The sequence below is a fragment of the Pavona decussata genome, unplaced genomic scaffold (genome assembly GCF_977016875.1).
Source record: "Pavona decussata unplaced genomic scaffold, jaPavDecu1.1 SCAFFOLD_4, whole genome shotgun sequence".
In the NCBI taxonomy this organism is placed as follows: domain Eukaryota; kingdom Metazoa; phylum Cnidaria; class Anthozoa; order Scleractinia; family Agariciidae; genus Pavona; species Pavona decussata.
The window spans coordinates 193,742-209,859 of record NW_028145428.1 but is presented as its reverse complement, the minus strand read 5'-3'; the positions used below and the strand labels follow the sequence as shown (position 1 = coordinate 209,859).

At 38.7% G+C, this 16,118-nt stretch overlaps 1 protein-coding gene across 1 annotated transcript; it reads left to right on the top strand.

The window, feature by feature from the left end:
- The first annotated feature begins 1,754 nt into the window (after window positions 1-1,754).
- LOC146489606 (von Willebrand factor A domain-containing protein 7-like) lies at window positions 1,755-14,384 on the top strand. The gene is made up of 11 exons (XM_085103454.1): window positions 1,755-2,750; window positions 4,812-4,969; window positions 6,017-6,124; window positions 6,515-6,963; window positions 7,290-7,434; window positions 7,949-8,173; window positions 8,522-9,096; window positions 9,937-10,114; window positions 10,806-11,419; window positions 11,869-12,207; window positions 12,934-14,384. The coding sequence occupies exons 1-11, from the start codon at window positions 1,900-1,902 to the stop codon at window positions 13,372-13,374; spliced, it is 4,083 nt and encodes a 1,360-aa protein (XP_084959580.1). The 5' UTR covers window positions 1,755-1,899; the 3' UTR covers window positions 13,375-14,384.
- Window positions 14,385-16,118: the final 1,734 nt, after the last annotated feature.

Genomic DNA, 16,118 nt, shown 5'->3' with positions numbered 1-16,118 from the left:
CCCTGGTATAGACGGACTATATCGAGTTCTCTAATAGGTCTTGAGTGACAAGTCCGGCTGCAACGCAGGCCAATTATACATTGATCCAGTTTATTTTAATAAAATCCGGCCATTATACTCTAGCCAAGATCTAGCAATGTAGCGTGGTTGGCTTTCATAAAACAATTTTTCCTCTCGCGTTTGTCACACGGATAGTGGATGGTTATAGCCGACCCCGCGCTACTCGCCTCATTGGTGCACGCACTCATGGTGTAATTATTAGATAGTCTTTAGCTCTTAGCTCATTGTGAATGGGAAAGAAACTCAGCGGGTAGCATATAAATTGTCTTAGCTTATTTACTCCCCTTTCGTTTAACTCAGCGTGAATCTAACAATCAAACCTAGGTTTCCAGTTATACATACGACAATTTATTAAAAGCGAAACACCACGGGCGAATCTGATCTACGCGCACTGGCTATTATATTCCACAACAAGTGAGCTTTTTCTTGAGGGACCTCCGTTACATAACGTTTCTATTTTTTTTTCTCTTGGGGATACTCTAGGCGTTGTAAGAAGTGTTGTGTTGGTTACGTTTCGTTTAGTTCGAACAAACGTCGTGCTAACACCAAATATGTTTTACCCAAATCCCTGTGTGTCGGAAACAACTAAAAAGCACAATTTCGATATTTCTTCCCTTCGCAAGATCAGTTTGGGCCATTTTCGCGCCGCCCGCCTAGAGGCCACAATCTTACGGCAATTTGGCTCTTCTCTTTAAATATTACAAACCAAAAACCATGCAGTGGTTGAGAAATTAAAACTCTTAAACGTCTACATTGTACTGTAATCAAAATGTCAATCAGGCATATATTCACTCTGAACGATCAATCAATCAACCAATTTATATTTTTCTCTGCATTGTTGCCGGTGGCGTGAAATTTTTTTCGCCCAAATATTATTCATTACTATGCGAATACGAAACCTAAGCAGGTAGTTTTAAAAGGTTCTCAACGTGTTTAGCCCGTTGATAAAGGTCCAAGACGATAAAAAAAAAAAAAAAAAAAAAAAAAAAAGAAATCGACACTGTCTGGGGGAACTAATTTCTTAAAACCATTTTTTTTTAAGCTAAACGAAGTTATTTAAACCAGGGAAAATGTAAAAGTTTGAGTTTTACGTCCCCTCATCTAACAGATGCGTATGTTTCTGGATAAAGTGCTTTGTCTTAGTTTTCGGTATTGAAAATAAAGAAATTTTAGAAGGAAACACACAAACACAAAACACTTCAGTCCAGCATTTGACGCAGTCTGCAAAATCCTTTTGTCTGGTTTCAAATATTCTCGCCAAATAAATGAAATGGATGGGAACAAGGGATTTTCAACAGGTGGTGTCAAAACACGTACGCACAAAAAACAAAACAAATCATCAAAAATTCTCAGTGAAAGAAAAGTACGGGCCGAGACGCGTAGGTGATGAAAACTCTTCAATATATAAAGGAGATCAAGTGACAATGGTAGAGCAATAATGTAAAAAAGCAATAGAAAAAAGCAGCGAAAAATTTAAGCAAAGGTAGTCATCAATTCAACGCCACTGACAATTTTTTTAATAAAAAAAGAACGAAAAAATCCGGAACGTCATCGATCAGTCGCATTCTTGACATTTTCCCTTTTGTAGTCTCCTACACTCAACAAGATTACTTATTTATAGATTATTTGCACTCAGAAATCTAAACAGTGAGCCATATAAATATTCAAATATCGTCCGGCGTTTCAGAGACAAAAGTGCTTCCAAACAATACATAATAAGAGACGCGTGCGGTTGGGCATACTCGAGTTATTCACTCGGCTGTTCCGCAACCAGCTGCGTGGATTCACCGGGGCTGTTATCTCGCGGCTTTACACAAAAAGTATCTCGATACACCGTCCATGGCTCTTGCTCCTGCTTTTGTGGTTTATTTGTCGTTATTTTGTTCTACAGAAGCATTTTTGCCGTCTGCTCAGCTAGGGCTTGACAGCGAATCTGCGCTTAAAACACGCGACCATGCGATTATTACGAAAATCGGACTTCTACAAAGTATGGTCGATTTCCTGAAGGAAAATCCCCAATACGTCGACGAAGACGTCTCAACAAGCAATGGAGATCTGTCAACAATTTTGATCTCAGCGGATAATCCAAACGAGATTGAAAAGCTTTTCAGTTTCATAACATCTAAAATACGTTTACAGAACGCCATTGCAGAGATGCAAAGTTCAAATGCGGAAGTAAATTCAGCGCCTTTAAAAAATGTCGCCGCCGCTCATTTTAACGGAGAACAGTTTAAGGAAGGATCAAGTCGGCTCCTAGAATTAAAATCAGCGGTGGTCGCAAGTTTATTGGAAGGGGTCAAATTTGAACATGCTCGCCAACTTGTTGGTCAGTATTTGCACACTTTACAGGACTTTTACAGCCATTCGAGTTGGGTCGAGCTTGGAAATCGAGTTCGAGCGTACGACAGTTTGACAAATGGAGGTAATTCGATTCCTTCAGAGTTTATTTCAAAACCAAACGAACAAACCTGTATTCCCTGCCCAGTGGCTACGGAAAATAACATTAACTGTGATAATAACTTGATAACACAAAAAATAACGAGTGGATACCATGAAGGACAAGATATATCAAAGCCAGCAAACTCTGGAAAATGCAGTCATGGAGGACTTTTAGACAGCAGTGCTGATAAAGAAGCAGGGGGTGGAATAAATAAGGATTCCGCGGCAAGCCAGTGGTCACCTCACTATAAGTAAGTGAAATAGGGAGATACTTTATAGATATGAGTGTTGACTTTTCTTTGACATGAAGCCCACTGACAGCTCACTATAACCGACTCTTTGGTTTCACTCTTATTTTAAAAACTCATAATTCAGTTTCAAATTAAGACAAAAAATTTCTTTCTCTCAATTTGTTTAATAATCATTGTTATATGCATGGCTGGTGTGTTTCATTTTCCATTGAACGTATTTACATTTTCTTTAAATTAGTGAATACCAAGCAAAGGCGAAAAAGAAACGCAAGATTAGCTTGGCTCAGCGATGATCTGGTCAGCACTGAATGAAAATTAAATCCAAAACCGAGAACACATTAATAATTGAGAAAGAACGCGAACGCGCGCCTATGAATTTTACATATCACTTGCGTCCAGCTTTTCACCAACAACAAATTGAAAACAAAGCCAAAGCTAACGCTGTGTGAGTAATTTTCCTGATGAATTAACGCTTTAGCGATAGAGCTTTTAGTTGATTGAATCGGTTATTTTCACGGGCATAATATTTCAGGTTACAAGCCATTAATTGAAAATGATATTGATTTTCCTAACAATTTTGTTTACCAAGGGTTCTCCGAAGATCTCCAAAAGCTATTGTTACTTTCTTTATCTGTCAGAAGTATTACTCTGAAAATTAGACACAAATTCTTAGCAAACCTGAAGCAAAATTTAATATACTACGAGGGAGTAATCATCCACCTACATGATTTACATTTTTTGATCGTTGTAAACTCGCTCTAATGGAAAGATTCGCAAAGAATGAATTAGCAATTCAAATCACAACATGAAAAAAGCCAAACTATGGGGCGAGTATATTTTGAGTGACCTTATAAAATAACCTGCTTGTTGACGTTATTCCAAATGCTATGTCGAATAAACTATCACCAACATTCCAGAGAAAACTCGTGAAGATTGTAAAAACATTCTGAATTCGTTTAATTTTCACTTTACGAAAGTAATAAATTTTAAGTTTTAAGAAACAAATTGAGCTTTTTGAGCTCGCTATATCATTTAAGTGGTAGTGAAGCTCACCGTTATCGCTTAATAAGGTAAAATATTTAAAAAGGAGCGGTAAAAGTATGCACTTCCTTCCTTGATGGTCAAAAATAAACTTAATGCATATACCTTATCTAGCAAACTGGTAGCGCATGAGGTCGTTCGTAAACCTTTTTATTTTTTAAGCAAAACAGTCATATTTTTTCATATTTTTATCCTTAAACAATCACATAACTTGCTCTGATCCTTAAAGACTTTGAGCTGAGTTCACTCGTTACTCCTTCTCCCAGCGCCAACTTAAGATTCAGCTGTCGCAAAATGCCTCTAAATGTCCAAGGATTTCCGAGAAGCGTCAGAATGTGGCCAGCAATTAAAATTCTGTCAAAAGGGGCAACCATTAGAGAATACAGTCTAATCGAAATTGAAGTCTTATTTGTGTTTTTTTACCACATAACATGCCAAAAAAATCGCCGCGTAACTTCTGTTTTTGAATTGGATTGACATCCTTTGTGTAACTTGCTAATGAACAATGTCATTTGCATACGCCCAACACACCTGCTCAGTCATAAAAACAAACCGGATTTTAGCCAGACTTTGCGAAAAAAAATTTTCTTCCTTCCCGTAATGTTAAAGCTTGTTCTTTTATATCGCGTTTTCTCTGAAGAGGCTATACAGAAATATATGTACTTCCATGCTTCATGATACTGAGCCCCGACACTGTCTGAGGTTAACTTTTTTTACCGCATTCATAAAAGTGGATGTTTGAGTGTATTTCTAATTGCAGATTCATAATGACAGCAAGCCACTCGGTCAATTTTAACTGATCTTAACATACGCAAATCCATGCACAGAAAACACCTGCTAATAGTACTCAGGAAATGAAAATTTCTTTGAGCCTATCCCACGGACGTAAATCGAAATACTTCACTATTCACACTTTTATCTATTGCAATTCTACTGTCCCTTAAAAGACTTTTTTGTTCATTTAGTTCCTTAAGTCAATATTAACCGCTTTCCTGGGTATCATTCCATTTCCATCATCAGACTTCACACGGTTGCCGCTGAACTCGCCATAGAAGCAACGAAGACGTTCTTTGAGGATCTGCGCACTGCTGTTGGTGACGACACATTTGCACGCTTTTTAAACCTTCAGGCAGTGCGGACATTAGCTCTTGTTATAGATGATACTGGTAGTATGGGAAGTACGTCCGTAGATTTAACGTGTGCAATAAATTATTGGCTTAAAATGAATGAAGTACAAATTATAGAAAATACGGTGAGATCGGGGAGGCAGGTGGACTCGAGTAAGAATGGTTGCTGCTTGGCCTGTTCCACCTTTCTCCGCCATATGATCATAAACCTTGAAGTAAAACATCTGTCCAAGAATTCGGTATATAGAGTAAAGAAGTTATTTTTAGAAACAGCTTTTGTACTGTGCTAGTCATGCTAAGCCGACAAACGTGACATACTTGAGAAAATTAGAAAATTAGGCTGCATACTCAGATAATATCTGTGGCCCAGGTTACGACTCAAACAGGTCAGCAAGCATTGGAGACATTGACATCGCACTAAAATAACCCCAGACACACAGAAAATGATTACTGAGTAACGCTGATATTTAGACCCTGGAAAACAGAATTCTGCCTTGGAGGGAAAATAGCTGAAACTAAAACTAATGATTGTATTCATTCACCTAACAGTCAGACAGGCGCCAGCCTCCCGCGCTGTCGTTTTAGCGGACTCGTTTTACCCTCCTCCCCCTAAAAGCCACTGCGTGGGAGATTAAACAAGTGCTGACAAAAAACCCAACAAACAAACAGATGCTAAAGGGCGGTCCAAACGAAAGCCGATAGTATCCGATAGTTGAACTATCGGCTACTATCGAGCGCGGTGCCAAACGAGACAAAACTATCGGCGACTACGCAAAAAATTTGAGCATGTTCAAACTCGGTGAGAGCGGCCGATAGTAGCCGATAGTGGCCGATAGTTAGGTGCCAAACGAGAGCGAGAGTTTCAACTATCGGCCATTATCGTTTACTATCGGCTCTCGTTTGCCCCGGCCTTAAGCGTTCAACAAGGACATGTTTTGCTTCTTATTTTCGGGTCTGAATGAATTACGCTAAAATTAAACGAGGAGCAACTACATTAATGGATAACGACCGTTTGTTAAAATAATTTTCAGTTTTCTTAAGAACAAAATTATTCTTGTGCGCTGTTCTTTTGTACGATTTTTTATGTTATTTCAACAGGGGAGATCAAGTCCGTAAAAAAATTATCCACCGAGTTTGTGCAGAAGAATAACAATTCCCTGAGCAACACTGCTTTTGTTTATATCCTCGTACCGTTTAACGACCCAGGTAGGCTTCTTCATGCTACAAATCCGCTTTTATGGTTTCAAACATTTCTAAACAGCAAGCCATAAACAGAACTTTAAACTAACTGCACTCCTATCAAAATACAGATCAGCATTGATTACAAGAGAAGCGTTCACACTGATTGATTTGAAACAGTAAAATTTCAGTATACTTGCGTATTGAGAACATTTAAACTTTTCATACATAAGTCTGCGTGCCACCGAACGAAATCAAACCAAAGTTTAATTTAACGAACTCCTTTCAGTAAATTACATTGAGAAGCACGTAGACGAGGATGTTATTATATGAACCGCTAAAGGAAGAGTAAATTGTCGACATTTTCTGCCTAGCCTACTTTGTGTCTAAATCATTGGTTGTTTATTGCTCTTACAGAGGTTGGCCCAGTAACGGTAACAAGTAACCCGGATGAAGTTATTCAAGCAGTCAACTCTCTCAGAGCTCACAAAGGAGGCGACTGTCCAGAACTAGGCATGACGGGATTATATCGAACACTCCTTCAAAGTGTCCAGGATTCTGTTATTTACTACTTCTCTGATGCCGACGCTAAAGATTTAAACTTCGCGTCAGTTGTGCTTATATTAGCCAAACAAAAAAGAGTTAAGCTCAATTTTATATTGAGTGGAAAGTGCTCTTATAAACGGAAACGTAGATCGGTGCGATTGTCACGTGACATCAAACAGTTAGGATCACAGGATCTGTATCAAAGTTTAGCTGCAGCTACTGGGGGCCAGGTTCTGGTGACCAAAAAGGAAGAAGTGTCAGTTGTTGTGGATATTATTGGTTCACAAAGTTCAGCTGGAAACCCTGGTGAATTTTTTGAGGTACGAACGTTAAAGACGTTAAAGCTGCTTAAATTGCTTATATCATGTTCCACGTTTGTTCTGTGTTTATTGGTGGACATATTGTAAGGTGATGGCAGATTCATGAGCCTCCGTTGAACAGAACGATGCACTAACATCCCATTAAAGAAGGAGTGGTAAATGCTTGTAATCGTTTTATTCTACATAAACCAGTTTCAATCCAAGGCACTAATGATCCGCTGGATTATATCTGGCTTGTTCTATCCACTGGGTTGGATGTCCTCCGTTCAAGCGAACATTTCATGGGCCCGTGATTAATTCCACTTCGTTAAAATCCTTTATTTCAGGTTGTCTTGTTACACGTGAGTAGCGACTCAAATGAAGAGGTCCGAGACGTTCCATTTTCAGTTGAAGTGGATAACACTCTCGAAAGCATTCTGATAGTGCTTTCTGCAAAAGGGAATCCCGGAATTACACTGATTAATCCATCAGGCAAGTTTACCCCAATGAAAAGCTTATATGTTCTGTTACAATATTCTTACACAGGTGTATACCTTGGAAAATGGGAAGAACTGACTGACGACCCAAACCGACTCTTTTCGGGAAGGAGGCTTGACGTTTGGGATAAAATCAATTGTACGAGACCAGAAATGAGACTAGGGCCTCTTGAAATAATCTTGAGATCTACTATTATTTCTCCTCTAAGAAGAGGTGTACGTGCGCATTTATAGAGAATGGCTGAAAGATGTGGTTAATTAATAGGACATTATTTATTAGCATTACCAAGACATGATACTATCGAGACACAAGATCGACTAAAATCTCTGTTGTGTCAAGTGGACAATTATTAATATCTTGAGTAAAATGAAAAGAAAGTAATTAAACGATGTTTGTTGAGTACACTAGATCAAAGAGATGTCATTAAAGCGAGAGTTGACCGTACTGGACTTGATTCAGCTAAAACATTTATAAGTTGACAATTTATTTATTTTTTCTGATGTTTCAGATAACAAGCCTATTACAGTAAAAATGACCAGAGAATTTGATCGTATTCACATGACTGAGGTGGGGAGTTTTGGGGGTGGTCGACTAGAGATTCGTGTGCGATGCACTGGGCCGTACACTCTGCAGGTCACTGGTCGCAGTACACTGGACTTCACCTATCAGCTTTCTTTAGTTGACAATATTAACACCGGGGAAACCCGGCCTCTGCTTGGAAGCCCGGTGAAAGGTATAAAGATCAATTCTATTCACGGAAAATATTATTAGTTCTGTATTACAGGAAAATTGGATGCAGTTACGCTATTGGGGATCCAACTTTCTTTGTGCCATTTCAAAACCTTGTTTTATCACCCTTCTCAGCATTAAACCAATTGCTCTCAAAATCGCAGATAATCGTAAGACCCTGATAATATAGTTGCTATTAGCCTCCTATGAGAGAGGGAATCTCAGAATGCACGCTTAACATTATATTTAATCTGATTCGTGAATACATAACGTAAGTTGTTCTTCAATATGGAATATCCTTTGGACCATAAGCTCAAGGAATTACGTATGATATTTTGTTTTAATTTCACAGGTCAAACACTGCTGCTAAGCATGGCTTTTGCAAAACCACGGCTGGTTGGTGAGGTGACCTCACTGTCGTTGATAGACACCAACGGTACAGTTATGGAGTCGTTTTCGGTAACAAAGGGTCAAGGAATATACGGTGGCTCATTTTATGTCCATTTTTCACCGTCTGTTCAAAGATTTCGCTTCCAACTTGCTGGAAAAACAACTAAAGGAAAATCATTACGGAGAATAAAACCGACAGAAATCAAAATAGAAACAATTGAAATTGGCTTCGACTATCGATTCGCAAACAACTACACAACAATTTTTCCTGGCATTACTCGTAAAATACCTTTAAAGATTAGAAACATAGGAACAACCCGGAACTTCTTGTTGACGGCAACAGATGACCTAGGATTTGTCCAGTCCCTGGTTCCTAGTTCCTCCATTGTTGCTGAAAATGAGACTGTTGAGTTCACATTGGAAGTGCGGGCACCAAGTATTGGTAGCTCTGGCAAAACGAGCACTGTCGCTGTACATGCAACAAACAACGACGTGCTATCAAATTACATGGTGTTTTATCTCGGCGTCGCACCAAAGGTAAATGCGAAATATACTCCAACCCTCCTACAACAGTAGCGTCTTACCAACAACTTTCTTAAGTTTGTACAAACTCTAGAGGAACTGAGTAATCATTTATCATTAAGTAAATGTTACGTCCAGCGTGTCTGAAGTTGAGAAAAGCAACATCATACCACCCTTTTTTTTTTACTTTCCCCAACAACCAAAGAAACAGCAACCACCACCGAGGGAGCGTCCATTGTGGGAGGGCAATATTGAGGAGGGATTATGGATTTTAGAGGGGCGGTGAACGAGGGGTTATTGATTTTTACGGCCCATTAAAGGAGAAGTTATAGGAAAAACGCTGTAGTATGTTGTTGCGTTTTTTTTTTAGTTTCAAAACACACCATGTGTTACCTCAGGTAATACAAATTATAGATCACAGAATCACCTCTGTAATGTAGTAAGTCAAAGTTAATTTAATGTAGTAAGTTAATTCCTCAGTTGTTGTTCTCTCTGATCTGTAGTTGGTACTTTCCTGTCATGACTACTTGGGGTGAACTGCCTACTTGTTTACAAAATGTGTTACGTCACATTCAAGCTTTCAGATTTCCATTATAGTAAAATCCTTTTTAGGAGTGTTCATATATTTTGCACTACCTAACCCACCAACAATACTCGTGTTCTATAATACAACAGTGGTCAGACCATGGTGAGTAACATTAAAAATTCGGAGTTCTTGTGTGGACAGAGAGGTCACACGTTTGTCCAAACAGTAAAAAATAAGAGTTGGGAGGAGGGGTATTGGCTCTCGAGGTTTAAAGTTAAAATATCGCCCATCGGTTTTTCTTTCGTTTTTTTATTTATTTATTTATTTAGGAAGCTGATCACTTTCCACCGAGATGTGAGGTTGTTAATCCAACAGAAAAGTGTGATGCTGTATACAATCTCTCGAACTGTTCAGATGTGACATGGACGTCAAATATCAGCGTGTTTGAGATGGGTCAAGGGCTGCTCAAAATTACAGCACAGAACTCCAACCTTGGCCAGCTTACTGGTATGAATAAATTAGAACGGTGATAATGATTGTCAGGTGTGAAAAATAGTTAATGACTCAATCAAATGCCTCTGAAAGAGAGTAAAAGTATTGATGGTTGGAATGGCTTGAACAGCGAAATGAAACATACGGAGAAAAAATAATGATGGTGAACTCGTGACTTGTTGAATGATTGGTCAATGGTTGTCCTGATCGGCTCTTGAGTCTGTCACACAATGTTACATCTCATTCAATGTAGGGGAATGTTCAGAGGATGAAAAGCCGTATTCGGAAAACCGGTCATTCTCCATCTCAGATACAAGACTGGTAATCTTGTCTGGAAGAGGAAACTGAAAATATTTCTGATCTATAAAGAGGCAAAGTGCTGCACACAATACTCACAAGGGTGCATGCACGAAGCAAGACTGTAAGATAGAGGGACTAGAGGGATTGAAGGATAGAGGGGAGCAAGAACGCGATGATTATAGTAATATTGTCTCCTGTAGCTGAGTGGTGAAGCAGCTCACTAGTAATATGAAGGTTATAGGTTCGACTCGTCTTGGGAGAACTAGAATTTTCTTCATCCGAGTTTGCCTGTGTCTCTGAATGAAAAAAAAAATAGATATATCAATATTAAGACACTTTCCGATCACTAAAGCGGCCCTTTCCAATTTGATTTATTTTAATTTTTCTTCTCATTCTTTGTCAACAGTTGCACCCTTTTCCGTAGGAACATCCAATAGGTCCGTTTCAGCCGTGTATTCGTCAACGTGTTGCCATCCTTCAGCCAATGTAATTGCAGTTGATCTAAGCGGTAACACAGGCATCTGTGAATTGAGTGCAGTAACACCGCTAATAAACATCGAAGCTGAGACAAACTCTGTTGAACTGAACCTTGAACTAGGACAAACGTCAAAGCTTAGATTTTCTATCAGAAATTTAGGAACCAAAGGATCTTTTACGTTACAGGCATCTGAGAACAAACATTTCACTGGTTACATTGCTCCCTTAAATGTTAATTTGAATCATGGACAAGTAGCGAGCTGTGAATTGGTCCTAACAGGACTGAAAGAGACTGGGTCTAACAAGACAAGTGTTATAGTTAAAGCTGTGCCGTCATTAAAAACAGCCAACAGATCACAAGTGAAGTTAACTGAAATCAAAGTGACTGTGGAGACGAGGAAGAAACAAACACCTTTGCTAGGATGGAACGTTACCGCTGATATTTATCATGATCAACCTCTTGTCATCCATTACGGCGATAAGCAGGAAGGAGTTCAAATCACGCTAATAAACAATGGTCTGGCTGGCACATTTAACTTGAAGGTGAGGTGCTTAAACGTATTCCAAACAAACCGTAAATCAAATGCTTGGAGTTTGAAAGAAAGGGACTTAACTTTAACTTCTTTAAAAAAAGGAGTTCCGCTATAATAAATTGAAGTTGAAAATACAGTTCAAACTATAAAATATCATGAAAGAATATAAAGACTGTATTTATGCAAACTGACACAATCATCATGAACAACACTGGAAAAATTAAAGACGACGGTAATGCTCGTACCCGATCAATGTCATGTTTAGTCGAAAGAGAGTGAAATGTGGCACTCACGGTGTTGTGGGAAGTGTTGTGCCTGCCTTCATGTTCACTAGTATCCAATCTCCCCTGAACCCAAAATCAAATGAATAACGACTATCTACATTTCTCTGCTTCCCTTCAAACCAAGGTCTGTAATTTATAAACTTGTCTTCCAGATACCTGAAATTTTATCTTTTAGGCTTCGCCCTCGCACAATATCCGGGCACAATTCAAACCCAATCCTGTACATCTCAACGCCAGTGAAAAAACTTCGCTTGAGCTGACAATGGATGCCACGCAAAACCGCGATCTTGAGGAGACTATAGTGATAAGCGCCATACCACAAGCTGGTGGACAGGAAATCAAACTTTTTAGCCAAGACGTCAAAATCATTCGCAAGCACGGCAAGGAGATGAACGATTTGCCTGCACTAAAGAGCCTGGTACCAAGGCGTAAAGTAACAATCCAAGCTGGATCAACGGTGACAGTCAACTTCACTGTTAGAAACGATGGTCACGATGAAGAATTCTTATTTAAGGTATGCAAATGAAATTCTCAACATGAATAAAGCTAACCTACAGCATCCCAGTAACAGATCAGTGGCTCAGTGGTTGGGAAATTAGCTACGGTATATATATTTTTTTGCCCCACGCTTTTGACATGATTAATATTGCATCTCACACAGATCTTTGTTTCAGGGTTAAAATCCATTTAAGGAGAGATGAAAATTTCCCTCTGTCTACTTTAGGACTGGAGAATGGCATAAGTTACACGTTTGATATGATTACGCCTCAACCGTTTTCTTACAAATTACAAGTCTGTAAATACACGGAAAAATTCAAGGGAAGTACACAAGTTTGGGAAATCGGTAAACTTTGCCATATCTTCGCCAAATATTTGAATGCCATTTTTACCGAAAAAAAAATGTACATACTTCACTAAAAAATTATATTTTTTGAACAAGCATCTTTTATTGTACGAAATTTTTCCACGACTTAACGCTTCGAGATAGGTGATATTTTGGGCACAAAATATTATGGAGGTTAGATCTGATTTTTTAACATTTCTAAAATTCATAATATACGAACAAATTAATTTTTTCACATTCGTGCGATTTAAAAGAAATCGCGAAAAACTAGAAAATTTCATTTGCTGCAATCAATTAAACATCAGTGGCCGAGGAAGATGAGCCCGAATACCGTTTATCTTCAGCAACTATAAGCAGGATCCGAACGCACAGCAATATTTTATTTTATTATTTTAGGTGTCAAGCCCAGTTTCCTTGACCAGCCACGTGACTCCAGAGTCGGCCTTCATAAAACAAAATATGACATTGGTGGGGTACCTGACCGTGAAGTCTTCAGCTTCTTTGGAGCCTGGGAACTTGCAAGTTAAGGTGACGGCGGTGGCTGAGAGCAGCATAGAAACTGACATATTTACTCTTGAAATTGTCATTCTGAAAACCGATTTCGTAGAGGATGAAATTAGGGAGAAGGAAGAGAGCACGGGGATGATCAAAATTATTGGAATTGTGCTGGGCTGTGCATTATTACTTATTTTAATTTTGCTAGTGGCGTGTCTTTGTATGAGAAAACGGGGCTCGTGGACTGTATGGAGGAAGAAGAAATCCAGGCAACCGAAAGAAAGAGTGAAGGTAGAGATAACAGGCCCAGAAAATATTGAAGTCAAACCTGAAATGGTTTGATTTATACAGTTCAGCGCTTTCAAAAAATTATTACCCCCATACCACAAATGATAGCGGTAATAGCAAAACAGGACAGTTCTTACCCAGGATTGAAACTTCACCGACGATCTTTTTTCTTGCCTTTGCAGATGATTCCTAGTGTAAATGAACAAAACAATATCGGTTTTGTTTGCTCATCTACATTAGGTTCAGCACACATGCAAAGTTCGACGTTTAAACCGAAGCTAAAAGAAAATTAAATGGATATAAAAATTAAAATTCAAACGCAAAAAACGTTTGAATGATTAGTTGTTTGCAGGAGTTAAAGTAGACGTCAATCCTGAGTTTTTTATTTTAATGGTGCTTTGACAGAACAGCCCAACTAGCATAATCTTGAGTCTGAGATAGTGTCTCTTTCAGTTCTTTCGAAAGTGTAGTTAGAAACTTTAAAATTCAATTTAAATATTCCTTTGAACAATTTCAGTGCATCAAGCAAGAATGTGTGGCAAAAAGACGTTCTTAACATAGGACATGTGACAAAAAATAGACATATATTTAAATGCCTATGAGGTGTAATTTATACTCATATTATATATTATAAGCGTCAAAACCGTGACTCAACGGTGTTTGTAATGTTAGAAAACCTTTCTACCTATCACAATTAGAACATATTTTATTAACATGGTAGTTGGCAAGTACCTCGCCCCCCAAAAAAGTACATTGACAGTAAATAAATAAGTGAAGAAGACTAAAATTACCAGCTCAGTTTTTAATTGAAATTGAGGGCGGTAAAGTGCACTAACTATCCGGCGTTTATAATGTCTGAAAACCTTTTTACCTAATTTGATAGTTGGCAAGGGGCGAAGTTCAAACTCGTCTCAAAAATACATTGATAAACAATAAATACCAAACTGAGTCGACATATATGGTATATGAAACTGAATACATGTATATGAAATATAAAATATCTTTCCTTCATTAAAATATATTGAGTGATACTGTTGGCTGAATAAACACCTTCAAGTACTGTATGTTCTCTGATAAATGTCAGTCTTGAATTAAGCAAATATTTGTTCCTTATTGTCATTCACTTAGCGCAGACCATAGGAGGTGTTTAACTGTACGTAATCGTTTCACCACCAGAGAACTAAATCATAACAGGATAAATTATACCACTCTTGGGTAAACAACTACAATTTTTCAGGTGCGAACCTGTTGAGGAGTCAGAGCATAACGCTATCGGTTACGATTTATATCAATTAATATTATATCAGTTTTATAAAAAAGCCAGGGTCAAGCAAGGATTGTGATTGGTCAAACTGAGTTCTGCATAACTCCACAATGCACGAGGCATGCGTATGGTGTGTGCATTATAATTGTACATATGCAAGGAGCACACGTCAGATTTTTTGCCTGTGAAAAATCTGAGAAATTCAGAGACAGAATGCGCTGTCACTCCAGCGATTCGCAAAGAACAGTCTCTTGTACTGATGTTTCCAGACTTTTAATTAACTTCAACACCTTAAAACTTAAACTTGACTCGGAGTTAACTTGTTGAACTTGCTTACGACGTGACGAAAAACTAAAACAGTTTGACTTTTTACTTGACTGCGCTGTCGCGCGCCCTGTCGTGATCGGCAAGAGCGCGCGTTATCAAATTACGCGTTCTCTCGTGTAATGAGAAACTTGACGTTGATTCATTAAAATTCGCACTTGTCTGAGGATTTGCGATTGTTTATATTTCATAAAAGAAATAAAAAACTTGTTTCTCGTGCCTCTCTGCACTTCTCTCGAGTTCTTAAAAATTCCCGCGTGCTTATATAACTCAACAATGCACTGGGCGCGTTTATTATTTCTTTAATATCAATGGTGTATAACGACATGAAAGGCACAAATAACTACCGATGGAAAATTAACCTAAAAAAACGTTTGGCACAACACCTTGGAACCAACATATTCAACCCAGTACGTCGCTCAAACCTGTATAAAGGTCTGGACGGCGTTTGCTGAAAACTGGCAATGACCAAAGTGACATTTGTATCAAGGCGGAATATACTGGTCCGGGCGAACACCAACCTCGTTCTCAGGGATTTTCAGCGCTTAAAAATTGGGAGGGGCAGAAAATTTTCAAGGAAAACACGCGTTTCCGATTGATCTTTTGATCATATGTTCTTTTGAGTAATATTCATTTTTTTCTTTTCTTTAATTAATCGTTTCGGCTGCTTTTTTTATGCCGGTCACTTTTAGCTGACTGTCAAAACAAAACAGCTTAAACTGTTGTACCATATTGTTTATCTAGGGAGTGTTGTGGGGTGGGTCCACCACCTTTTTCCTTTCTCTTTTTTTTTGGTGAGGGGGTTTGGGGGGGGGGGGGGGGGGGAAGGGAGAGGCCTGCGAGAGCAGACGTTTTTTATGGCTCGTGAAACTAAAGCCGGAAAAGTCATATGCTCTACTGTGAAAACAACTTTTAAAACTGAAATCAGGTGCAATTTGAGTCCTACACAGCTCCTCTTGTATCTGACTTGGCTGGAAATCCTGGCAAAGTACAAAACTTCCCATTGAAGCGCCATTGAATGTTAACTCTGGAAGTGCGGTGGAAGGCTTCATCCAAAAAGTAACCAACTAGAGACAAGGCCTCTATTTTTGACCGGTCTGATCACCATTGCAGTCACTGGAACTTTGGTTATTAGCTTGCTTCAGAGGTAAGGGACTCACCCTGCCTGGTTGGGGTGACATGATAAGAAGACAAACACGTGTCAAGTAGC

Excerpts from the sequence above, each read along its gene's own strand:
- LOC146489606 (XM_085103454.1), top strand. The coding sequence starts at position 1,900 with ATGGCTCTTGCTCCTGCTTTTGTGGTTTATTTGTCGTTATTTTGTTCT. Across the intron at positions 6,964-7,289 it reads ACCCTGGTGAATTTTTTGAG|GTTGTCTTGTTACACGTGAG; the intron begins GTACGAACGTTA and ends CCTTTATTTCAG. Across the intron at positions 11,420-11,868 it reads CTGGCACATTTAACTTGAAG|GCTTCGCCCTCGCACAATAT; the intron begins GTGAGGTGCTTA and ends TTTATCTTTTAG.